This window comes from Candoia aspera, chromosome 18, assembly GCF_035149785.1.
Source record: "Candoia aspera isolate rCanAsp1 chromosome 18, rCanAsp1.hap2, whole genome shotgun sequence".
Taxonomy (NCBI): Eukaryota; Metazoa; Chordata; class Lepidosauria; order Squamata; family Boidae; genus Candoia; species Candoia aspera.
Window position 1 is genome coordinate 6,288,046 of NC_086170.1, and position 27,276 is coordinate 6,315,321.

The 27,276-nt window shown below is 41.8% G+C and overlaps 1 protein-coding gene across 2 annotated transcripts in view; it reads right to left on the bottom strand.

Annotated features, from left to right (window-relative positions):
• Positions 1 to 2,386: 2,386 nt before the first annotated feature.
• PRKCZ (protein kinase C zeta) overlaps positions 2,387 to 27,276 on the bottom strand; it is a 67,038-nt gene continuing 42,148 nt past the window's right edge. For both annotated transcript variants that reach the window (XM_063317672.1, XM_063317671.1), the window contains 13 exons: positions 24,956 to 25,087; positions 22,477 to 22,558; positions 20,913 to 20,965; positions 17,235 to 17,423; positions 16,822 to 16,919; positions 13,234 to 13,320; positions 12,242 to 12,377; positions 11,558 to 11,645; positions 10,518 to 10,637; positions 9,490 to 9,569; positions 8,695 to 8,784; positions 5,722 to 5,837; positions 2,387 to 4,994 (listed from right to left, as the gene is read on the bottom strand). In XM_063317672.1, the coding sequence (XP_063173742.1) occupies positions 4,907 to 4,994; positions 5,722 to 5,837; positions 8,695 to 8,784; positions 9,490 to 9,569; positions 10,518 to 10,637; positions 11,558 to 11,645; positions 12,242 to 12,377; positions 13,234 to 13,320; positions 16,822 to 16,919; positions 17,235 to 17,423; positions 20,913 to 20,965; positions 22,477 to 22,558; positions 24,956 to 25,087 (1,359 nt within the window). In that variant the 3' untranslated portion in view covers positions 2,387 to 4,906. The remainder of the gene's footprint in view (positions 4,995 to 5,721; positions 5,838 to 8,694; positions 8,785 to 9,489; positions 9,570 to 10,517; positions 10,638 to 11,557; positions 11,646 to 12,241; positions 12,378 to 13,233; positions 13,321 to 16,821; positions 16,920 to 17,234; positions 17,424 to 20,912; positions 20,966 to 22,476; positions 22,559 to 24,955; positions 25,088 to 27,276) is intronic.

Genomic DNA, 27,276 nt, shown 5'->3' on the forward strand with positions numbered 1-27,276 from the left:
GGCCATTCTTGTGTTTTCCAAATTTGCTGGCATATAGCATGCATTACCTCGACAGCATCATCTCGCAAGATTTTGAACAGTTCAGCTGGGATGCCGTCGTCTCCTGCTGCCTTGTTATTAGCAATGCTTCCTAAGGCCCATTCAACCTCACTCTTCAGGATGTCTGGCTCTAGCTCACTGACCACACCGTCAAAGCTATCCTTGATATTGTTATCCTTCCTATACAGATCTTCCGTATATTCTTGCCACCTTTTCTTGATCTCTTCTTCTTCTGTTAGGTCCTTGCCATCTTTGTTTTTGATCATACCCATTTTTGCCTGGAATTTACCTCCGATGTTTCTAATTTTCGGGAAGAGGACTCTTGTCCTTCCTATTCTATTGTCTTCTTCCACTTCTGCGCATTGCTTGTTTAAAAATAATTCCTTGTCTCTTCTGGCTAACCTCTGGAATTTTGCATTTAATTGGGCATATCTCCCCCTATCACTGTTGCCTTTTGCTTCAGCAAAGGATTGTTACCTTGTCGTAGTCCTGGAGCTTGAGCACCTCAATGATGCCATGAGCTAAACCTTGAAGAACCACCCAAGACAGGAAGGTCATGACAGAGAGGTCAGACTAAATGCGATCCCTGGGGAAGGTAATGGCAACCCACCCCAGTATTCTTGCCGTGAAAACTAAATGGATCAGTACAACCAGAGATATGTCACTATACCATCAGAAGATGAGACTCCCAGGTTGGAAGATGGTCAAAATGCTACTGGGGAGGAACAGAGGATGAGCTCAACTAGCCCCAGACGTGATGACGCAGCTAGCTCAAAGCCGAAAGGACGGCTAGCGGCCGACGGTGCTGGTGGTGAAAGGTGAATCCGATGTTCTAAGGATCAACACACCATTGGAACCTGGAATGTAAGATCTATGAGCCAGGGCAAATTGGATGTGGTTATTGGTGAGATGTCAAGGTTAAAGATAGACATTTTGGGCGTCAGTGAACTGAAATGGACTGGAATGGGCCACTTCACATCAAATGACCACCAGATCTACTACTGTGGACAAGAGGACCACAGAAGAAATGGAGTAGCCTTCATAATTAATAGTAAAGTGGCTAAAGCAGTGCTTGGATACAATCCAAAAAATGATAGAATGATCTCAATTTGAATTCAGGGCAAGCCATCTAACATCACAGCGATCCAAATAGACTCCCCAACCACAGATGCTGAAGAAGCTGAAGTAGAGCAGTTCTATGAGGATCTGCAGCACCTGCTGGACAACACACCTACAAGAGATGTTATTTTCATCACGGGAGACTGGAATGCTAAGGTGGGCAGTCAAATGACACCTCGAATTACAGGTAAGTATGGCCTGGGAGAACAAAACGAAGCAGGACGTAGGCTGATAGAATTTTGCCAAGACAACTCACTCTGCATAACAAACACTCTCTTCCAACAACCTAAGAGACGGCTTTATACATGGACTTCCCCAGATGGACAACACCGAAATCAGATTGACTACATCCTTTGCAGCCAAAGGTGGCGGACATATATACAGTCGGTAAAAACAAGACCCGGAGCTGACTGTAGTTCAGATCACAAACTTATTGCACAATTTAGGATCAGACTAAAGAGATTAGGGAAGACCCACAGATCAGCTAGATATGAGCTCATTAATATTCCTAAGGAATATGCAGTGGAGGTGAAGAATCGATTTAAGGGATGGGACTTAGTAGATAGGGCCCCGGAAGAACTCTGGACAGAAGTTCGCAGCATTGTTCAGGAGGCGGCCACAAAATTGGTGATATAGGCCTGTGTAATTAAAGTACAGCTGACGAATTTGTATCTGAAACAAAATTTCCATGGAGGAATATTCCATAAAATTCAGCAGGTTTTTTTTTTTAATGTACTTCAATAACTTTGGAGGAATGATGTTCCACATAATCAGCTTGTTGGAAATGAAATAGGGCAAGTGTATTGAATTGTTTGTCAGCAAGGGCTTTAAATAAAGTTTTGGAAATACTGTACTGTGATTTCCTTGTGTTTCTGCAGAATGCTTCCGTGTTCTTTAACGTGCACTTCATTCAGTTTTAAAGTATAGTTCCACAAATGCCTTGGCAAAATGAACACAAGTGCACCCAGAAATGGAACATCATACAGACTGAACTTACCATCTTTGCACACTTACAGGTAAAGGTTCTTGTAAAGTTACAAAGGGTTCAAATTCAATCTCTTTTTATTATAACATCTCTTTCCAAGCAGGTTCTGTTTGAAGAGCTCAAATGCAACAAATCCATTTGGTACGTGGCACGTATGGAACTGAACACATATTAGTAAAGCATTGTAATTCTGTCTGGAGAAAGGAAATTACATTACTTTTGCTTAGTGAAACAGTCAGAACATTTTCATTAAAGTCTTTAATAGATGTGCAAGAATATAAATGATCTTAGCTGTTTAACTGGTTAGGATACCATCTTTTGCACAAATAAAACTGGCCAAAGATCTCAACTAGTTAATTATACAAAACTACAAGAACATATTTACTGTTTTACAATCATTAAATTAGCTAGAGTGTTTTCATTTACATTTCATTTACATACTAAGACAATTATATCATTACCAGCTCCATTTGCAATATATTAGGATTTTTTTTTAAACCACACATTTAATTACATCCTTCATTTTTTTCCTTTAATTTATAAAACAAGAACTTTATATAAAAAAATTTCCCCTTCATCATGGACAGAACATTATACATTGCACACGAGCAGCAACCAACTTGTAACCAGTAACTTATTTGGCAACACAGCAACATTGTAAATGCCTTAAATTGTAAATAAATCAAGGACTTGTTTTTTTATGCCTGTCGATCAAGTGTGTATCCGTGTCCTAGTCCTGCTCTGATGTTCAGGCAGTATACAAGTTCAGAGTGAAGTATTCTCACCGTTTTTGCAAACCCTTTGCCCCAGAATCAGATGGCACCTGGTGGTCACATGGCCTTGCAAAACCAGCTGCTCAGCTGTAAATCCAAAGGGAAGAGAGAGACGAGTTGGGGAATACTGAATTTGTTGTTGAGAAGGGGAAAAAAAACAGGATCGTGAAAAGTAGTTTCAGGGTTTGCTTAAAAGCAAAGAGCTTCTCAACTAGGTATCTTGGTTATTTAAACCCAAAGCATCTGAGGAAAGCCGTTCTAACTGAGTTACTAAGTGCTGGTTAGAACAGACCTAAGAATCTTGCTCAAAACAAAACAAAGTTTCAAGAACTCTGCATGGGAGTGCGAACATTTTGTTATCGTACATGTGCTTTAATTAGCGGCCAAGGGAAGGGAAGAGTCCCAAATGAAATCGTAACCAATGGTTCTTTGCCAGATGTATCGATCTTTCAAGTTTGGCCGTCTTATTCCTAGCATCTCATGGCTGTGAATGCAACTAAGATTTCCTGTGCAACAACCAATGCAATGTGATATCCTGAGAAACCCAGACAAGAAAAGCAGGATAAAAATGGTTGCGAGTCATTTGACATCTACCAAATCACGACATACGGGATTTTTCTACTGCTGCAGAATGTTGTCCTCCAAAACTGCAGCTGACCCAACAGAATTCGGAAAGGGTTACCGTATTAGGTCAGCAATACGCACGAGTTCAATCAGAAATGCACTGAATTTTCTTTAAATTCCAAAAATTGACAAGCAATTAGCTCTCCAAAGGGGAAACATGGACATTTTTATACCCATATAATATTTGTATCTGTGGTCACTTTTCCCATCATTAAGTTGCTGCTTTGATAGTGTTTCACTAACCATGACAATCTCTGGGAGAGCTAACCAGTGATACAGGGTAAACATTTCAAAGCAGTCATTTTTAAGCAGGAGGTGTGCTTTATCAGAAAAAAAATGTAGTATGTTGATGGATATCCTAGAATTCTTTCCCCCCCCCAAAACTTTAAGGCTAAGATCTATTATGTTCCCATTGTTCCTTCTGAATATTGCATTGATAAAAATATTATTCAAAAATCTAGTATACAACGTAAGTCATCGTAGGCACTGCTCAAGTATTTTCATAAATCCACCATGTGCAAATTTAAATTTTCTGATGAGATTTTGGTAGTTATTTTTTTTTCCCTCCCACGTTCAGCATAAGCCAGATCTTCTGAATGCTGAACTCTAATTTGGAATTGTTATTGCTAAGATTCCTGTCCATTCTGAAAGTTCTATGCAGGCAATTATGAATATCGGATAGCAGCTGTTAGTTGTAGGTTCCATGTGTAAAATACTTTTTCTTTTTAAATAACCAGAACTTACAGGGTTCATCTAATGTTCCAAATATGGAATATTTTAATGTAGATTATCCATTTAGGCACTTAAATACTGTGCCCAAATTTGTTACCATTGCTAATAAAACACAACTCCTTTCTATTTATTTAGCAAGTGTGTGTATACATGTGTGCGTACATTATCTGTGTATGTATGCGCACATATACATACCCACGTGCACACAGAGACATTTAGGATAGGTACCACTTGTGAAAAAAGGCATCTAAAGGAAGCTTCAACACCGCTAGCAATTCTACTCTGGATGTCCCACTGGTCTAGGAGGCTGCTGCATGGAAATGTCCATTAGAAGTGGGCTCCTTTCAGAGCGGTCTGGAATCTCTCCCCAAGGACGCAACGACCGTCACTGACCCCTCGTTGAAGCAGGCACGGAGTGCGGTGTCCCTCGTGAAGCCAGCTCTGCCAGTTCCCCCAGGCTTAAAAAAAACAGAGGACGCCACCCACCCAAATCGTGTATCTTGATTCTTCTCAGCGGCCGTTTTGTCATCGGTCTCCGTTCAAACCCTTATGGTTACCCCCAGCCTTGCATGCATATACTGTAGTTCAGGATTAAAGGTCCAAGTGCATTCGCATTTTTCTCTGTGCCTCTTTCTCATACTGTTTCCTCAGTTGACAGCATCAATGGGTTAATATATTCAAATCCTTCAAACTCCGACTGGTCTATTCTTTTTATTACATCTCTGGAAACAGAAGGAAAGAGAGAGAGAGAATTAACTCTTGTCTGCGACCGTTTTACCGGAGGCCTACAAACTGAATACTCAGCTCTGAGTGGACAGGCATGATCAAAACCGATGGGGCCTGTGCAGAAAAACTTGTTTTCCTTAAAATGAAGGGTCTTTGCGTGTCTGTGTGCTTTCAGTTTGTAGGCAAGCAGTGAAACTGGAGGGGAAAAAAACCCAGGAAATAGAGAGGTGTGTTAGGAAAACCGACCATTCCCAAAACAAGGAATAGAAACTTCCCTGTTTCAATCTTTACAGTTAGGATAGGACAGCCTCCATCTGACAAAGTGGACTGACATCGGGAACAATTTCTTATAGCCTTAACAAAAAAAAAAAACACTGCACAGTAGTTTCCTCTCAATTTCTGAAGAATTATATAGGCAGGCTGAAGATAGGGCAGAATAATTTAGAATTGTCCTAGAAGACAAGGCAAGAAACCAGAGGCTTCAATTGCAAGGAAGCAATGCAAATTTCCTGCAGTTTTTCAGGAAAAAAAGTCCTAACTGGCCTTGGGAGGGGCTGGCCATTCCTTCACTGGAGGGGTTTAAACTGGACAGCAATCGAGTAGGGATGCTGCAGTAGGGAGTCCTGCACTGGGAAAGGGTTGGACTAGATGACCTCCAGGGTTCCTTCCAATCTATGACCCAGTGCTATCTTTTTGAACAACGCGTTTAACAATGACACGTACTCATCATCGGGAGTTAGCTGCACAGGTTCACTGGTGAACTGGGTATCAAAGTTATCCAAACCATAATCGTCTGTGATCTGAGGCTGAAATGGCGGGGTTGCCTGCTTCTTTTCCAGCTGAGTTGAGAGCAGGGCGAAAAGGAGAGAAAGGGACAGAAGAGAGGAGATGATGTATTATTAAAAGATATTAAAGTACCCTCCAGCTAGTTAACATCATATAGCCAACAAAACAGGCATTCCTAGGTGTCATGGCTGTTAGGACACTAGGTCAGGGTTGTGAGTTTTCTAACACTGCAGTGCAGCGTATTTTGTCCACGTCTTCTGAGGACCCTTTCTGCTTCTGATCATTATGGAGGGTGGCCATAAACAGGACCTAGAAATTGAGTCTAGAAATGAAGAATTCATCTGGCCAAAAGAGAATTTTGATACCGCCCGCCCCCCCCACAAAAAAACCTTGGGATTCACATTACCTTATTCCTTCCTACAACACATGTTGAGTCAGTACAAATTTGTGCTTCAGATGTTTCATTCTAAAAGAGAAAATGTTCCCTCTCTAGATACTATAATTCATAGGCTTCCCCAGGTTATTTTGCAGGCTTGCTTTTCTCGACCAAAGGCTTCACATCTTTAGTGCTGCATCTATGAAGTGAACTCTAACCTCAACAAGCGTATAACTGAATCAAGGCATTAATTTTTAAGGAGCTAAAAATCTTCCTATCGTTTTTGCTTCAACACACTGACATAGATATTCCTTCTGGAACATCATCTTTTGCAAAGGGTTTTCCATCATCATCATCTCCATCATCATCACCATCTATTCCCTAATGGTTTGTCCAGTATTATCTAATAGCTGCAATTATGAGAGGTCATAAAAATAAAATAGATAAATCTGAAAAATGGTTGAGGCATTTTCTGAAGCACATAAAACTTGCAGGAAATAATGCTAGCTGTTAAATGAAAAGAATGTACTTCAGGTGCCAAGCAAAAATCTCTTGGGTCTTTGTCATGCAGAGACAGCCTTCAAAATGAAGTATATTCTCAGGTTCTTAGCCATTTTTTTTTGTTAACGAATCCCTGTGGCATGTAATAAGAATCTCAAACTCCTTTTCAACCACCAAAGTAAAAAAAAAAAAAAAAGGGGGGGGGGGACACCAATAATTACTTAACAATTATACCATCCAAAAGCAAAAAAAAAAAAAAAAGCCTAAGTTAAGAATTTTCATTAGCAGAACTGGATCATCAGAATTAAACGTTCATACATGCAGTCTGCAAGTCTGTCGGATGTTTCATTCTGCACCTCCCATCCTCTCTATGGTGGCAGAGGATTATGGAGCTGTAGTTCAAAACATCCAAGCAGCCCAGGTTGCTTGCCGAGAGCAAAATCCATCAAAGCAACAGCTCCTTTTTTAAAGCTGGTATCTGCTTTGACCTTGTCTAACCATTTTATGGTTAACAAAAAAAAACCCCAAATTTGACAAGCAAGGAAAGAATCTGCTTGAGCTAATCCCGATCAAAGTGGTGAAAAGAGAAATCAAACACTCTCTGGCCAGAGTCCCAATCTCCATCTCTCCTTGATCATCTCATGCTTCTTCCCTGGACATCAAGCAGTAGAATGGATGTCCTGATTCCCTGCACATTTCTGGAGAATTTACAGAGCTTGCAGGACACACACATTTTCTCTGAACTGAAGCTGGTCGTTCAGACCTGGAATAAGGTCCGTCGCCAGTCTGTCAATGCTGCGGCGTAATCTGAGCAAGTGAGAAAGCCTTCGTGACCATTTGTCATTTAACACCTGCTGACTCTGTCTTTCTCCAAGGGACCTGTGGCCACCCCATCCTATCCTTGAAATACAGTGAAGATTCAGGGTCATCCAAGGAGTTCCACAGCTGAGTGAGGATCTGAAACCATGGACTTCTTCTAAGCCCATCAAGCCACACGACAGTGGCTCCATGTTGACTACCTCCCATCAAAACTGGCTTTGGAAGAGAACGGGTATTTTGCTCCTCCTTATTCTTTCACTCAACCCAGGCAAATGTATCAAATCAGGATTGGATAGCTTAACCGTGGTTTGATGTCACAGCTCAGATGACAACAGAGGCTTCTGCACATCAGCAAACAAAACAGAATCAGGCACTGTAATTCTGGTTCTGCATCCACCCAACGCCCTTTCGGCACCAGCGTAGATTGTGCCCAAACACTGAGTTCTCCTAGTTGTCCTAGAAGCAGATCTGAGAGGAGCGTGGAAGGATGCGGAGAAAGGAAGGGGAAACTCCCACAAAATGAAGGAGAACTGGGTTTCCCAATGGGGGAGCCAGTCCTGTGGGTTGAAGGGTTTTGCAAATCTTTAGGGCGATCTGGGTTTAGGTCTAACGGAGCAACTGCAATGATAAAAACAGTCTGACCGTTTTATACTGTGGTGGCCACCGCAATGAACTGAGTCTTCCAAACTATTATTCCTCACTCATTCTGCTAGGTCACCGGTATTTGTAATAAGTTATAATATCACACAGAGACCAGTTTGGTGTGGTGGTTAAGGCACCAGGCTGGAAACCAAGAGACCCTGAGTTCTAGTCCCGCCTTAGGCACAAAGCCGGCTGGGTGGCCTTGGGCCAGTCACTCTCTCTCAGCTCTAGGAAGGAGGCAATGGCAAACCACTTCCGAAAAACCTTGCCAAGAAAACTGCAGGGGCTTGTCCAGGCAGGCACCAAGAATTGGATATGATTGAACATAATAATATCACACGCTCCTTGATGTTCTCACACAAATGATGCAAATGATCTTACCTTCAGCATCAGTGCTGAGGGTATTACGATACATGTGACATCACTTGCCCATCCTTCCCCCTCCTGTAAGTGACACGCCCCTTTTTTGAAAGAATTCGCAAAAGTGTCTTCTACCAAGATTACTTAGCAGGTGCACAAGAATGGTTTGTATACGCATGCAGAACACTGAAAAAAAAAATTAAATGCTTTACCAGATCCCAGTCTATGCTGCGAAAAAATGTGTGTGACTTGATCTCGGAAAATCCTGTTTGGGGTTGGCATCCAAGCCTCTCTTTGGGATCCTAGGAGAAAGAATAAAATTGATTTTCCCATTACTAAATGACAGGGACGGGAGGCCAAAGTGTGAAGACAAGATTCTTTAAAAAAACAAACTTTTCTTTACAAAGGAACTCACTAAGTTTATTTAGCAACTCTATCTCCCTATTTTTACATTTTACAAATTCTCTTAGGTTTAAACAAGGTTTAATGAATAAACCACAGTCACACAACAGATAAGCTATAACAAAATAAACTGCATTATAGCTTAGCATGGCCTGTGAATTCAGCCAGAGGACACGTTCTGCTGAATTCATCTGCAATTTCTTATGAGTCAACAAGGTTTACGACCTTTTGTTTACTATAAAAGATCAAACATATATGATAGATACAAATTAAATAAAAAGATAAATATTTAGACAATTTATTGTACCCTTCATATCTTAATAAATGAACCAACCACAACTTTTTAAAACGGTGAAACTGCCTTTGAAACTGCTTTTTGTGAATTACGGAGACCACAGCATCCATTAACGCAACATTCTTTACTGCATGATGTTTGCTCCTAAAAAACTGTCTTCTTAAAATCAGAAATATTCAACAAGCTCAGACAGCAGCAATGATAGCATGAAAGGACAGCCATCCCAGGGCTAACAGAGGGGACGGGGAGCCAAAAAGTGGTCTTGTGCTTAACCGATGAGGGAAAAAAAGGCAATATATTGTAGACCTACCTTATTTAAAAATCCTTTCAAAACATGAGAGGCCTTAACAGAAAGGAATCTTGGGATTCGGATTGGTTTTTCAAGGATAACTGTTAAAAGGAGTTTTGGAAAGAGAACACATTATATTCTCCAATATATCAATACAGTAAACCCCTGGTTTATCAGACTTCAAATACTACACAATTTCCTCTTGAGCTTCACCGCCATCTAACAGACTATTAAATGGAGGGTTCTGCATGTTAAATTGTGGTTACTGTAAATGACACAATTTATGTCAAGTGTGTGATTACTCAAATTATGGAAATTGTCACAGATCACATAAATTCAGTTTTAACAGACATTTGGATTTAATGGACACTTTTACGGTATATTAAAACTTGTACTAACATGGACCAAATAGATGAACTAATTGAAGACTGTGTAGGGATGGAGGCAGGGCTGTAATTAGTGAAGAGATATCACCCAGATTAAATAAGGAAAGGACTGTGGCGAACTACAGTTTTTCAACTAAAGTCGGATAGAAATGGATTCAGTGTTTTAGACACATTTAAGTAATGCGTGCAGAACTGCTGGCACATTCAGATAAGGCCTATATGGTATCAATAAAGTCAAGGATATTTAAAAATTTGATGTAGCCTCAGAATTTCAAGAAGTAGCCCTAACAAGAATGTCTTCTACCAACATCAGCTAGTATTTCTTCAGTACTAAATAAAGAATATTCAGTGTTAAAAAATTAGTAGCTGGCATATAAAAGTTCAAGGTGAAGTGTGCTAGCCCCAGCAGACAATTCTTGGCTAGATAGATCTTCAATAGGGCAGTTTTGTATCTGTCCTACATTTTCATTTCAACAAGCATTAGGAAAGCCAGCTGGATATATGATTTTGGCCCAGTTCAGATATTTTAACAACTATATAAAAGGTTGAATTTTGTTTTCAAAATAATTTTGATTGTGATCTTAAGTGTAATTTTATTCTGGATCTGAACACTCAAGCAAATCTGTGGGGTACAAATCTGCCAGTCTCACTGGATAAAAATACCTTGGAAGAGGTAATCTTCAGTGTTCATATCTGGATTGTCAGTAATAATATCAAAGGGAGATCTTCCTGCCATCATTTCAAACATGAGGACACCAAGGGCCCACCAATCCACACTGAATCCTGTAAAAATATTGGAGAACCATGCTTTCAATAAAAGATTTCAGGATACAGATCTGACTCTTTCTGCCTTGATTTGCAGAACGGCCCTCAAGGACTAGAGACCCTCCAGAGGAAATTCTAGTGGTGTAAAAGGGGTGGGGGGTTATAATGAGGAACAGGAAGGCAAATATGTACAAACCACCAGAACAAAAAATTAATTTAGATTCCCTGGGGTGTTATTTTGCAACCATTGGTTCAAGGTAACAGGATAAAACTAAGGATTTTTGGAATTATTAATCGCTAAAAATTCAAACACAACATCAATTCCATACGTATCGTAGCTCTTAGAAGTGCCTCAGACCAAACGTCTAATCCTGGTTTTTTCCCGACACTCAAATCTGTCTTGTGAAAGAACAGCCGCTAAACTATCCCAAGAGGATGAATACGAAAGGGGTTGCGATGTGCTCCGTGCAATGGAATTAAGTACAGAAGCATTAACACTTTATCTCTGTAGCCTTTTACGTTGAAGACATGATAGCAATTGTATGAAGTTCCATAAAATACAATTAGGCTTAGCTACCAGTAATTCATCCGACAAGGGCATTCAATGACATTGACCAACGTTCCAAAGTTCATTATCTTAGGCTCCCTCAAAATGGATTCAAGGGTGCCTTGAAGCACACGGCCACTGGACCTCCATCACTAAGTACGGATGAAGGCCCTTTTCTCCATTCTTCTCCACGAAGCACAGTTTCAACAGCGCTCAGCTGCTTTCTGCCCAAGAACAAGGAATGCACAGATTCTTCCATTTAGTCTGACCTCTGCTTAATGGCATAAATATATTAATGTAAACAAACAGCACATCAGCAATCAGTGCTCTAGATTGGAACACTAATGCTTTGCGGTCACTACATAATTACATGCTCTATACGGCAACTCACCATATTCTTCTCCTCGAAGGATCTCCGGGGCAATGTAATTTGGCGTTCCACAGAAAGTGCTTGTAGTGTCACCAGGGCCCAACCCTTCCTACAAAAATGAAACACTGCAGTGCATCTATGAAAGAGAAAAATGGCTTGTGGGAGGTCCCCTTCAGACTTAACAGGGGACACCCCAAAGCCTGCCAAAACCTACCTTTTCGGGGTGGGGAAACACGTCCCTTGCTAATTCAGGTCACCCTACAACTCCCAGAAACCAAGCAACTCAACTATGCAGTAAAAATACAGCTGCTAGGAGCATGGCAAAGGTGTCCCTGATGCCCCCGTTATCCTTTTTGTCCTTGAAGTCATACACTGTATCGGACTTGCACTTGACTATGGACCCTCTCTGTGCTCATCAACAGATCTGTGTGCCTCCTTCCGGTCTGGGCCAGTTGTCTTCTCTTGGTCTTACATCGTGCTCTAAAGAACCGGGGAACCTCTCCTGCCCGCTGGTTCCCCCACAGAGGAGACTCTTTTCATTATCAGAGTGAGAACCTCTGCGGTGAGGCAGATGGGAAGGAAGTGCTCTTCCGATTTCAGAAAAGGGAGAAGAAGTGCCTCTTCAAACCTGCCCCACGCATAATCAGATTCTGATTCTCAGGGAGAAATGTCAAGAGACTCTATTCATCTGGAAAGCAAATTTACCTTACACATGCCGTAGTCTGTCAGCTTGATGTGACCCTCTGTATCCAGGAGAACATTGTCCAGTTTTAAATCCCGGTAGATGATGCCTCTCTCGTGGAGGAAGTTGAGAGCAATACAGATTTCAGCAGCATAAAACCTTAAAGGAAAATGTGATTTCACTCCTTCAGCAGCAGGGCCATTTAACAATTGCTATTAATGTCATTGATTTGCAAGCTTTTGATGCCCCCACATAACCAACCTTCTCTGGAGAGCACGCATGCTAATAAATACACTCACATCCTCTAGCTCAGCTACAGTGCAGGGATTCTCCGACAACAGTACACCAGCCTCATTCCTTTCTGCTAGTGTGTGAGATAATACGCCTGGATAACAGCTAGTTTTGATCACACTTAAAATAAGACATGGTGATCTCTTGGTACCTTCTTATATGCTGCATATATGCCAAGAAACTGCCTTCAAGTGTGCTCACAGCAATAACTTGGCTATATTCAAACCAAATAAAGGGCAATATGCCACAGCAAGGAATCAAATCTTGGACAAACGCTAGGAGAAGGAGCAGCGGAGGACAAGGGACAACAATCCCGTCTCTGCAGTTGAGAGATTAGCAATTTGTATGCTAAGAAAAAAAAGAAAACCCACCAAGGAAAATTATAAACTGTTTTGGCTGGCATTCAACACCTTTAGTGGAGCTATACTGTCCTAACAGTCAGGAACCACGCTGAGACGAGGAGCAGGTCTCTAGTGTTTATCACTGCTACATAAGACAGAAAATCCTAACGAACTGAAGGAGCGTGGGAAAAACCCAGACAGATAAACCCCGAAAGTGAAGGCGGGTCTGACCTGTGTCTCTTTGAATGGCTGCTCAACTCCTCAGTACTACGCATGCGTTTCCCCCCCTGGATCGGGGCCCCCTCCTGCTCGCCATCAGTGCTCATGACATATACTGATTCCAAGGCAGACAGAGAGAGACTTAGGTCGAAGGGTTACAATACCTTGCGTGTTCTTCCGGGAGTTTTCTTTGCCGTTGCATGTGAAACATGAGGTCTCCCCCATTCACATATTCTATCACAAGGAACAGCCTGAAAGTAAAACACGCAAGTTCTATTACTCAGCAGGAGAGACTGTGCACACATACCAGCCCAGGAGTGTCCACGGAGGGAAGGCGGGGGCAGACAAACTGTTGTGCCAGTGCCAACGGGATGTAAATGCCATCCCTGTTGCACGTGCATCATATTGCACACCTGCCGAAATAAGGCGGCGCTTGTGTGATGACGCTGCAACATTGCTTTTGCCATTCGGACAAAAGTGCTGGGTGCTGCAGGCGCTTCTGCACCAACCAATCCACGTCAAGCGGTCATGCAGGCGGCCGTGGGCGGGATCCCCTTTTTCCCAGGGCATCAAGGTGGGGGGAGGGGAGAAACAGCAAAAGGACGTTTTTTCCACTCATGGAGCCAAGGTGATCTTTTAACCTCCATATAAGAAGGAAGGAAGTCCAACTGGGAGCTGAATCCAGAATTATATTATAACCCCCAGAATGTTCCAAGGGAAACCCTAAATACAGGTAGTCCTCGACTTACGACCATTCGTTTAACGATGGTCCGAACTTACGACAGCCTTGGAACGGGTGCTGTACGGCCTGGAAAGCACTTCCAAACGTCACTTGAAATTTTAAGATAATGGCAGCCTTAACGCTTGGCATGAGAAAGCCTGCACCTCAGGGCCAGAGCTCAAGCTTCTAGGTCTTGAGTTTAATTTACAGAGCCTTAAATATCTGTGCTCGGAAACATTTCTGCCCAAAGCAATGGAGAACATGGCCCAACCTTTGTGGACGGAGCTGGAAACCCAGAATGCGATTTCGTATTTGTTATTTTGGTACAACGAAGGGACGTCCCCTGCTAGGGACTCCATGAACATGTCCGTATAATTTTCATGGCTACAATATGGATATTTGGAGGTTGGATGTTGATTTCTCTCTCCAGCTTACAACAGTGAGATCTAAACCAGGTCCAACAATGCTTAGCTTTTTGAGGTCAGCCAGAGTTGGTGAGAACTGCACGGCAACATTTAAGGAAGTGCTCAAACCAAATGACAATTACTTCTGAATTCACGGATCAGATCAGGAAATGCAAATTTGGTCGGCTCACACGGTTTGAACCAAATCAAACTCCCCCCTGTTCCTGGGTTGTTGTCTTTTGGTCATCTCCTGCTCAATTTGACTCTCCGTAAATGGTCACTAGAAAGAAGGCCTTTGGGGTTTTTCTCGTGGGAGAAATGGCTGCCCCCCAAATTGTATTACCTTTGAAAGTATTTTGGCGCATGAAATACTATGACATCAGTCCCCACCCCCAAAGAGAAAGCACAGCTGAGAAGAATGCTTTTTGAAAACAGAGCTCCAAAACAATAATCAAGTTGACAGGTACTCTTTAGCAGTTTCCAAAACCAATCTCAAGGCTGTTTACATTCATTTCCTAAGCAGCTATTTAGGGATTTTCTAAGCCTCAGAAGCTATACAATGTGAGATAACTTAGGCACGCCCACATTCATGTGCTTAATTTCCAAAATATTTGAAGTCACTCTGGGGCTGGTACAGTGATGTGCTTCACTCTGCCAAGCTAACCAATGACGAAAGAGCCCTTGCATGGATTATAAAGGCAACACTTCTTACCAAAGGAATACCAGGAGCAAATTAAGCAGCTTGACCTCTTTATGGAGAAAATGTCACTCGAGAAACAAAAAAGATCCACCTGGGCATTCCTATTTTTCTACCTAACAAGACATTATGCCTGGAATGTTATGATTAGTCGGTTAAAAAAAAACCTGAAGTATTTGAGCTGGTGCAGACAAGGGGGAAAAATCCCTTAGTACATAAAAGCAGCTCAAATTTACTACGCTCCTAAAAGAGACAAAATTGTGTATCAATCTAGATCGTGTGCAGTGATGCTGTCCTGATGTAATAGAAGGCACCATTAATAAATAAACACTCTCACACACATGCCAATATAGCCTCTAAAAGAGAAATAACTAAGAGCCTTTTAATTGTCGGCATTACTATCCTCTTTGGCGATTTGTTGAATGTGCACAATGGGCTGTAACGTCTTTGTTTTGGGATCAACAGATCAATCATCCCGTTGCCGCTAGCCTCCCTCAGGCCAGAAGCAGAAACCCGGCAGTTCCAAATATCCTCCTCCTCTTTCTGGAACAGAGATTAAACAGGTGGGGGCTTCTGGAGACAAAGTTATGGAAAATGATGTTGGGCTTCATCCCCTTCATGGAGAGAGACTTAGGCCCTCAGGCTACTTCCGCAGTGTTTCTGCTCTTAATTCAGACGTCTGGTTGACCTTGCTGATATCAACCAGAAAAGCAGGGCCGGATGGGATTAGAACTTGAATGGAAGACCACCAAAAACTGAACTTGACTTGGACCTTCTCACCTCCTTCAAGTAGGACTAAAGTGGTGGAGGCTCTTCGCACTAGAGAAGGCACTGTGAATGAAGTCCTTGGCATAGCCCTGCCTCCAAAGTGACTGGGCGCAGTAGCTCATCCTTGGATCATCTCCAGGACAGAAGGAGAGCCAGAACCTCTTGAAGATGATGTCATGCCAGACATAAGCATTGTTTTCCAGAGAAAAACAGTGCCCCACATAAAAGCTCACAAATTCTCTTTGGACCTACCAGCCTTCCTGACCAGGAATTGCTTATGACTCTTGTCAGTTCACTAACTAATGAAGCCTTTCCCAAACTGGGACAATCCAGATGTATTGAGACTTTGACTCTATGGTGTCCTTCTCCGTGTTTTACCAAAACCTGCTAGTTTCTACTTCAGGTCTAATGAACCAAAGCAGCCTACCTTCTAGCAAACTTGAGGTGGAGGTAAGTAGTTTTCGTAACCCTAAGAACTTTCCTCCAACGATTTGTCCTTGCGGAGCAGTTATTTCCCTGAATACAGTAGCTTCACATCCCAAGAAATATGGCAATACAGGCCAAGGCAAAAAGAATCACACAACCAAAACGATATGTGGCCTGGAAGGAAGAGCCGAGGAGCAACAGGTGGAGGAAGAGGGTATGTTTAGCCTGGAGAAGAAGCAGGTAGAGGGGAAAAAGAAAGCTGTCTCCAAGCACCTAAGGGATGTTATGCAGAAGACAGGGTAGAAATGCTCAGAATTGTCCCAGAAGACAAGACAAGAAACCAGGGCTTAAGACTACATCAGGAAGAATTTCTTAGCGGTAAGAGCTGTTCCCTACCAAACAGTCTGTCTTAGGAGGCACAGACTTCCCTTTGCTGGAGAAATTTAAACAGAGGAGGAGTGGCCATCTGCTGAGGTTGCTTTGGCGGCAGATTCCTGCACTGGGCAGGGCGTTGGATGAGATGATTACCAAGGCCCGTTTCAAACCTAGCATGCTATGGTTCACTGATTCTAAACTCATCTTGCAGTCCAAAAAAGAACAGCAGACATTCTTCGCTGGCCTCCACTTCAGCAGCGTGGCTTGAAGGCTGCCATGAAGCAGGCAGAAACACGCATGTCCATTAAGACCCAGGCAAACAGTGCTTGAGTTTCTAAAAAAGAAGGATGTGCTTACTTACCGACTTGTTGTTTGAAAGCAGGAATGTAAGCCAACTAGGAAAGGGTTACTGGATGCCTGTTCAAACACATGCTTTTCGGTTTGCACCCAATCGATATCCTGAAAGAGAGTAATTGGAGAATCCAAAGGGATGCTGTAGAACAGGCTGTGACAACACAGAAACAAAAGCCCCCCCCCCACACCCTCTAAAATTTTAATAAACACTCACAAAGACCAATGACAGATTTTTCATTCCTCCTATAATCTTGCTTATATTACCTTGCTTTCTTTGTCTGGTCAAAACAACAACAGTTTCACGTTGGGCTTTGGCCAAGACTGGAAGTTTTAGTCATATTAATATAGATTATTTTCCCCCTTAGAATCCATGATCCTCAGCAAGATTAGGTTTGTAGTGTGTTTGAACCAGCTTCTTACCTCATCATCGTGAACTAATTCCTTCTTCACAACTTTCATTGCATAAATTTGATCATTCTTTTTTAACCGCACTAAAAGAACTTTGGCATAGCTGCCTCGTCCAATAACTCTGATCAGATCGAAGTCCTGTAGGCCAAGCCCCTGAGAGATCTTGATTCCATCCATTCCATCAATAACTGGCTTGAGTTCCTATAGGAAGAAGAAGCATGGAAGACGTCACATCTTATTTTAGAGAAGAGTTCCAAAAAAAAAAAAAAACCAACCCAACCCACTTTGCAATCAGAAAAGGAGATTGACCTCAGCAGTTACAGAACAATTTACAGAATATAGTTTATAGAAACTACCTGAGTAACTAGAAACCATCTTTGGAATAGAAATTGGTACTGAAGCAAAGTGGGCAAGCCTACCAAAGAAGATTTGGGTGGAAGTTTCTTCCCTGGGTCATTCGGTCGAAGAGCATTTATGACCCAGTGAGCTCTCTGGGTACAACTGTAACTTCTAAATTAAGCTTCCTTTGGTACTCTCAGAAGCAGAGTGATTTCCAAGATTGATGGAGGACATCCCCATTTGGGAAGCTGAAGCAGAGATTCAGAATGAGCAAGACACAATTGACAGGGTGCTGGCATCGCGTAGCAAGTCAGCAACTGTGACCCCAGCAGCTAAATCCATTTAGAACTGTCCCTGCTTTCAAGTAGCTACTCCTACCTTACAAGTAGCTATGACATCTCTACAGTTAAATAGAAGTGTGCAAGGCATTCCGTAAGGGCAGCCTGAAGGTTTCCAAAGTGATCCAATGACGAAGCAGGTCTTTTCTACGTTTCCCAGAAACAAGCTGATCTTGGAATCGCTTTTGGATTACTTCAAACTTGGGCACAACCCATTTCAAGATCAGCGTAATCTCTGACAGAACGCCTTGCACGCCCCCTACCCCTGAAGTCCACTATGCTGCCTTCTTTTTGAGCCCTTAGCTATAATTAGTTTTCTAACGATCAATGAATCTGGCGAAACCCACTGTGTTACAAAGTGTAATGGTATGGAACGCACGTATTGAAAATGGAATTCAATACCAGTTCGATACCAGCCCCAGCCAATCCAACCATGTAACTGTGATACTGTGACATAATTTTCTAGCTTGATTTACAGTGATGGAGATGACTTTTAAATTTTTGAGCATTTAGTGACCATCTCAGGATGCCCTCCTTCAAAATTACACTCGATTGCTACCATTCGCTTCAGGAGTCTGGTTTCCTGTCCCATTATAACTACGACGAAGCTAAGAGTAGGGCCTTTTTCATGAGAAAGCCTCCACACCAGAACCCCTTGCCTGGAGAAAGCCACTGGCTACCTTTTCTTAGCTTTGAGGTGGCCACTGAAGACACACTTGCTTAAAAGAAGTTTCAATCATTTATCACCTTGCTGTATGTGTTTTATCACAAACGGCGCGCTCAAAATATACGTGAGGGTCCTGAACTTGAGTTCAAGTATAATTCGTAATTAAAAACTCATCGTTATTAATAACAACAATACATCACACTAATTTGTGACTCGTTCTGATGTGGGGTGACCACCGAGTTCTGAAATTTAGCAACCAGAACTCACGCTGCCTAAGATTTCCGCAGGTTAAAAAGACAGTATTTGTCCCATAAGAAAGGATTCTCCTCTCTAGACGAAATCTGTAAGCAGTTACACAAGAGGATGCCTGGGTTTGCTTTGCCGGCCAAGTCCAATCGGTAACTTTCATTTTCTTTTACAACTATGCAGAATGTTTAACGGCTCATCCCGCTCATTTTGTTTGGTCTCACGAGACTGCCGTTCTCACCAGGTCAAAGCCGAAGCAGGGAAAGCACTGACAGATGGACTCCTGATCTGGGATTGATACCTGTTTACAGGAGACTTAGTGGAGCTTAAACAGTCCAGCAAATGGGGCAATCAGCTGATCAGGACATATTATTCAAATGGCTGGAGAAATGGGAATCACCAGTAAGGGAACAATTAATGTCTGAATATGAGATCCATTGGACATCATCCTGATGCAATGCATCAAAGCCACCTTTGCATTTCAACTCAAGCTTGCATAAATAATAATCACTTAAGATAACTAACATGGATGCAGAAAGCAAAAACAATCTGCTCAACTGCAGAAGCCACTCATCCTTGCAATATTAAAGCTGTTGGCAAAGACAGAAGAAATGTTAAGATGCCACTTCCTGTAGGGCTTCTAGGTATTCAAGATGCCTCTAGCACCTTTTTGTTCTTTGAAATAGTTGTTTCGAAAGACCCTTTCGGATCATTTGAAGCATTTCAGGATTGATCAAGCTAATGCCCAAGGGGAAGGAGGACTGCTTTTGGTTTGCTGAAATGACCTCTATGAAAGAGCAATGAAATAACTTAGAATACTCTACACTGATTTCCTTGGGGGCCAAAACAACTGAGGTTGTAGCATTTATTTACATAACTCTAACACTACCAGTTTACACAGAAAAACAAACTAATATGTCAGTCCTGTGGGCGTTCACATGATCAAATCCCACTGAATACAAGGGTGTTTATCCCCAAATAAATGAATGGAGGGTTGCGTCCTAAGATTTTAAATGCTCCAACATGTGACAGGTGAAAAAACAGATGTGCTTGGTCCAAAATTCCTATTCCTACAGCAACAGTCAATGACTGATCTCCATCCACCCTGCTACATATAAATGAAGTCAGCTTATTATTCTGAGTAGAAAAGTTTAGTTTTTTTTTAAAAAAAAGAAAAATATGGTATTCTTAATCTCACAAGACATTAAATTATAGAATCAATATTAACACCACGCTCATTCATTCATGAAGATTTACTAGCTGAATGAGCGATCCTTGGGGAGGAGAAACATAGTATTTCTAGAACCATGTTACGAAGATTTTTATGGAAATGCATTAGGGTCAAGGTGAAGCTACTTCTCACTCAGAGAGTGACTTTCTAGAGATCCAACATTCTCCCCAAAACAGTGTTTGACCCAGGGACAGAAGGTACGTTTTTATCCTCAATAAATGAGGCCGGTTAATGTGCAATTACGTTATTACCAAGTGTGCACATTTGCAGAAAAGGGATCTTTGGAGGCACAAAAGATTCCAGGAAGCAGGAAAGGAAGGTCACCCTCATTCAACAACCGTCGCAATCAAGTCCTTCCAACAACTATCACTCTGCAGCAGCTGTTGGCACAGACTGCTCTACAGTCAGAAATAACAGCTCAAGCTGATGGGAAGTGGGGTGACTCTGTTGACTTTTCCTCCTCCTCAACTCCTTCCCCTCCAGCTCATCATTTTAAGAACTTTGTAAGTAAGAATTGGTAATTTTGCTGCCCTCCTCCAGGCCCTTTTCCAATTATCTCATGTTTTCCTGACTGTGCAGCCAATCAAGGGATTTTTAAATGAGGCAGGTTGAGATTCTTTTTCAGAGAAGAGTACAAATACAAAGGAAAAATGGAGAGAATATGCTCTAACCCAGTGTTTCTCAACCTCATGAACACTGCGATGCATGTACTTCCCCTCCCAGAATTTCCCAGCCAACATGCTTGGGAATCTGGGAGTTGAAGTCCGTGTGTAACAGCGAGGAGAATCTAAACCTTACTTTGTCTAGTGGACCTGTTACAACAGAAATAAGTGGTTCTATTAACTGTTGTACTGAAAAAAGAGACCTACCTCAGAATCATCTTTAATATTATCATGTTTTCGAGTCGAAGAAATATAAGATACTGCAAGATAAAACAGAGAAAGCAGACTCACAAAACAATCAATCACCATTTTTTATATAAAAACAGCAGACAAAGATATGGGACCTTGCATTTCGCCAGCCAAATGGCCAATCTAAACACTTGGTGTCAAATGAACGATGGGAGTTTTGAACTCGTTTAATTGCAACTCTACGTTATTATAGGGATTTGGGAAGGAAAACCTTTAAAACACATTTTAGTTCACTTACCCAATATTTTTGCACGAATTATTTCTTCTACTCTGTGGCAAATGGCCAGCTAGATATCCAAAATGACATCATTGGGTCACCTTGACTCTACCCCAGAAAAAAAATCCTGAGCAGTGTAAAACTAACTGGATGCATGTAAGAGGCCATTTTGTCATGTTATTTTCTTAAGCACTTTCTAATATAGTCCAAGTGGAAAGGTTTGGCTATTCTCAGACAAAAATCCCTGAAACACATCTATTCTTTATTGAGACCAAGACCGCTGCATTGTTTTTTTTTTTTTAACATATAGGTTCAACTTTCATATTAATGCTCAGGGCAGCTAACAATCTAACAGTCCAAGAGAAAATGAAACACTAATTTGTCTAAAAATGCTAATCCCATACAAGTCAAAAAGGAACAAGTGCAGATGCTCTGCTATCCGTGAAACACCCATTAATTTTTTTCAGACAACCAGGAGAAAGAAAGGACACCAGTCATCTTCCACCAAGAATATCAAAAGCGACCTGGTTGTGAGCCAGAACACAGACCCACCAAGATCTGTAATATAGAGAACTTGTCATTTTCAAGCCTTTTTTGATGGACGACACATTGCTGCATTTCTTGATACCTCAATCCCTTCTCCTTCTCCCTGCCTCTAATTTATGAACCAAGAGCTGGATCCAAAGCTGGAAAGTTACAAACTGAAGTTAATTCAGGGACAAGGGATAAGATCAGTGTTGCTTGTTCTCACTGTATCTCACTGATCCTAAGGGTCAAAGGGCCCCACTTAAAGAAACTGGTCGATGTTAATTTCTTCATTTGATTGGTAACCCACATTTTATATAGAAGCTCAAGGTGGTGTATATAGTGCTCCTGTCCTGACTAAGCAAGAACCACACCGAGACGAGGAAGAAGTCTCTAGTGCTTTATTATTGCTATAGTAGACAGAAAATCCTGCCCAACTGAAGAAGCGTGGGAAAACCCCGACAGATAAACCCCCAAAGGTCAAGGCGGGTCTGTTCTGCGTCTCTCTGAATGACAGCTCAAAGTCTCTAAACTACGCATGCGTTTTTGCCCCTGGATAGGGGCCCCCTCCTGCTCACCATCAGTACTCATGACATCTCCCTCTCCCTATCACAGCTGTTCTTTCTTCTTCTGCATGGCCCCCTTGAGAAACCTATCAATTAGTCATTTTTCCTAGGGATGTTTGAAGTTTAAGAATGCTGTATGGGGATACCTGAACTGGCCTCCTCCCACCCCCCAACCACTTTCACAAGTTTAGATTCAGAAGGAAGTAATACTTACTTCCATCAGTTTCTTCTGTAGGGACATCAGCTTCATCATTCTTATCATCTAATTGAGGTTCCTGGGAAGGCATCACAGAATCCTGTAAGAATATGGATCAGTGAAAACTCAAGGACAGGCTTTGCGTAACCGGCCAGTTCTGCTGAAGACCAAGCAGGAAATTTACCAAGAATTGCCTTGGCAATTAACTAGAATACAGCCTATACAGCCTGTGTAGTCACAGCATAAACCAATTTTCCATTTCTGAATAACCATGTAAAGGTAAAATCAACACAGTTTGCTTTATTTCACATAAAAGTGCAAGCAGAAAAAAAGGTTTCTAAGGCTTTCTGAGGCAAGGAGTCACCACATACAGCAATAAAAAGTATATAAGGATGGCGTGTGTATGTGGAAAGAGCTTAAGAGAAAAATGGCTGCAATCCATCCATCCATCTAGCCAGCCAGCCAACAATCGAGGCAAGAATAAGCATTTTTCAGTCCCAGGAAACATCCAAAGGATGTCAGGGGAGAATTTTTAAATTCCTCTATATTCTAGATATCTGCATTTTGCATTGAGAATTTTAAGTTTACATTTAGTAAAGGTAAAGGTTTCCCTTGACGTTAAGTCGTCGTGTCCGACTCCAGGGGGCGGTGCTCATCTCCGTTTCAAAGCCGAAGAGCCGGCGTTTGTCTGAAGACACTTCCTCCATGGTCATGTGGCTGGCATGACTAAACGGAACGTTGTTACCTGCCCGCCGAAGTGGTACCTATTAATCTACTCACATTTGCATGTTTTCGAACTGCTAGGTTGACAGGAGCTGGGACTAGCAACGGGAGCTCACCCGATCACACGGATTCAAACCGCCGACCTTCCGATCGGCAAGCTCAGCAGCTCAGCGGTTTAACCCACAGCGCCACCACGTCCCTCTACATTTAGAAACCAGTTAAAAAAGGATTGAACAATTTCAATCCAGAAGTTCTAGAGATCACTTGGCAATGGGTAAGAGATAGCCAGTTTGGTCTAGGGGTTAAGGTGCTGGGCTAGAAACCAGGAGTCTGTGAGTTCTAGTCCCGCCTTAGGCATGAAAGCCGGCTGGGTGAGCTTGGGCCAGTCACTCTCTCTCAGCCCAACTCACCTCACAGGGTGGTTGTTGTGGGAAAAATAGGAGGAGGAAGGAGCATTAGGTATGTTCCCTGCCTTGAGTTATTTATAAAAATAATAAAGGCAGGATAGAAAATAAATAAATAAATAAATAAAAATAAATAAGCACACTTGTTATTGAAACATCTATCCAAGACCTGGGAATAATAGTAACGGCTAGTTCATGTTTATATGCTTTCATTTAAGGAACCTACTAATTGTCCTTTGAAATTTTTCAGAAAGAAGATATGAGTGGGCAGTTTTTCACTGGATGACTAAGTTATAATACTCTCTGAAAAAAAGAGTTACCACCAATGATAAAAGCGGTTCACAGGTATGAAAGACTTCCACATTGCCTGGAGAAGATAGGACACAATACCCTCAAGGAATTCTTCTGGAGCAGTTCCATCAACATGAGTACGATTTGGACAAAAGTATAGACTTAGGAAGAGCTAATTTTCTGAAGAGTTCAGTGTCTCAGGTCTAAACTTGATGTGAGGTCAATCTTGGCAGAAACAATTGATTCCCTAGAACAACTGTGCAAAAGATGAATTTATTTGCTCTATGGCTGGATTTGCAAAACTCATTTAATTTGGTGAGTGAAACATCTCAATGTCCACATCATAAACTAAGCAAAAGAGTTGAGCTCACACAGCACGTAAAGACCTACTGAAAACTTCCTGACCCAAATGAAGTCTTCACTATTGTGGAAACACAACCTACAAAGGGCTCAGTGCAACACTACTAGGACATGGCATGAAAAAATAGATCCATCCTGTTAAAGGAAAGACTTTTTTTAATCACATGTTTTGTCAAATGCCAATTAGCCCAATACTGAAAGGAATACCTTTACAATTCATCTTTAATAGAGATGTTTACTCCAAACAACAGGGATTGCACATAGATTAAAAAAAAAAAAACTAAATGTCAAATTGTACAGGTGCTCTATGTTGAAATATTAGTCAACTGCTCTTTGTAACAGAATCCCCAAATCCACTCAGAGGGGCTCCATGATTAGTAACTATTTGAACAAAACAAAGAAAACATTACATGTAGCAATGGGGGAAATCTAAGGACAGATGTGACTCTAAGGCCAGCACACATATTAATTGTGGAATTCTGGCTGTTGTTTCTGTAATTGTTCCAAACTTAAAATACAAATCAAGTTCTTCCTCATCAGTAAAAATGAATTCATTAAGTTGTGATAGAGCTCGCTGATCTCATCTACGTCACAAATCAGCGGATGTTGGGGAGAAAACCCACCAAACTGTGGAAGCTACATATCTGGACCAACGTCATTACAGTACACTCTCGTTCTAACACAATCCAGCTAAAGCTTTTGGCAAGAAGCAAACTTACCATATGCCTTTTGCAGTTCAGTGGGACAAGAATGTGACAGCGTTTATGGACCAACAACTTGCAGTTGATGCACTTGTAACCTTGCCTTCCCAGACCCCATATCCTTTCACTGCACTGGCCACAGTATGCTCTCTAGAACAGAAAATGAATCACGTTCGAAGTTACGCCCAGTCTTCCAGATCAACAAAACAGCATTTTCAAAGTGAAACCGTGAAAAACAGCCAAGCACTTTGTTAAAGGGCTGATACAAGGGTTCCCTTGTGTATCTGTGGTCTCCCTGATGGCCAGGATAGCACCTTAATTTCAGGCTCGACCATCTGTTAATTTGTGAATGACAGAGGAGGATTTCCCCCCCAGCTGCTATTTAAGCTTTTGAACTAGAATGCCACCACCAAATCTTTTGCATTAGGAAGCAGGTTCAGTTGTAGTGAATTACAGGTCCACCCAAAAGTTTGTGTTGTCGTCCATTCTCGGATTCAACATACTGAAGAAGACACTTCCATTTTCATCAGTACAGTGTGCTGAATATGAGAATTGAGGACAACAAATACTTCCGAGTCTCCCCTCAAAAGTAACCCACTAGCACAACAGCATGGTGACCGACTGTTCTGCTTTTTTGGAATCCACCTGGCTTGTCAAGTTAACCAACACCCTTCAATTTTAGTCACCCAGTAATATATCCATTGTATGTAAGCTTGCAATGCCAGCTGCAAAATGGTAATTGAAAATGAATTCTGCACCAGTCCCTAGTTTCCATGCGAAGAAGCCAGAGCTGCTCACTCCCGTTACAGCAAGAGAAGTCCGTTCATTCTCCCTTGCTAAACGCAGAAATAGAAAAAATAGAACAAGGCCCGAGTTAGGAAATAGAAATTACTCTCCGAAGCGATTGCAAATGGTAAGGAACACAGTCTGCACTCGGAAGGGAACAAGGCCATCCTAAGAACAGCGACGGGCTTTGGATCAAACTGTAATCATGGAGGACTTCTTTGCCTGAAGGGGAGGTTTTTTTTTTCCAGGTCACTGGACGAAGTAAATGCCTTCCCACCGTTAGACTGTGTGATGCTGAAGCAAAATGTGCTGCAGAAGTAGGCTGGCAGACAGCGAAGAGGGTGGTTAGCTTTTAAAGCAAATAGTGCCATTTTTACTCTGGTATGTCCCTCGGAAGCCTGTTGGACAGGAGTGGCGTACAGGCCCCAGTAAATCAATAAATAAAAAAGTTTTTTTCTTCCTACATACACTGACTTTGGAGCTGCTATGTGAAAATACTCCTTGGTTTAATTTGCACAATGGGCACTGAGGCAAAACAGATGACCCTTTCCCAGGTTCTGCAGACTCACACGGCTACCCCACATGAGAACCACCCCTTGGTAGATGTTATGGGCTCTCGACGAGCACCATGACAGCTGCTCTGGCAGGAACGGCTTTACCTCCTAACTGAAAACTAAGGTTCTGCAACCCAGAGCTGAAGTATTAAAAAAAAAAAGGCAAACATGTTGATATTCTTGCACATCACATGCCGAAGAATTCCCACTGAGGTGCATTAACCATCAAAAGGATCTGATTAGTGTGGAGATTTTTAACTTAGCAGGGGCACTTTATAAGGCAAGAGATCTCAAAGGGAGCAGCTCAGCACTGGGTTAGGGCCAGAAAGCATACACTGATTAATCCTGGAATATTTTTTAAGAGGATTGGGGAACCAAAAGTCTCTAATCTTTCACTGGTTTGGCTCACAGTCCTAAAATTGACCAGATACTTTCAAACCCAAGACAACTTGTTACAGGCAGGAACAAAATATTACAGGGTCTCAGAGAGAACCTTAATGGGTAAGTGTTTAGCAGGGCATGTAAAGATTGCGTCCACGCTTTTTTTTTTCCCCCAAAAGAGAGCAAACATTTTTTAAATCATCGCTCTGCCAATATTACTGTCAGTGTTCTGATTGTTTTCAAGCCTAAACTGTCTGTTGCCTTTTGAATCCAAAATGTTAACACATTTTTTCAAGTCATGCAAATTAGAATTTCATCCACTCTGAGGTTTCTGCAAAAAACAAAACCAAACCAAACCCAGAAAGTGGCTTTTTAGCAGACAAGCATTTCAGAAACAGCTGTCCAAACATTCTGGTCAGCATGAACTAATGCTACTAACCATCGATAATCGGTGAGTTAAACTTTATTTTCTTCTGATCACTTCCTGGGCATGAACTAATCTGTAAGGGAATCTGGCTACAGAACTATACTGTAGCAAGTGACATAATTAAATGTAACGGCATTTGGTTTTTAGGGCAAAGTAGTCTTGTCCTTTAAAATAGGGACACGGAATGATGG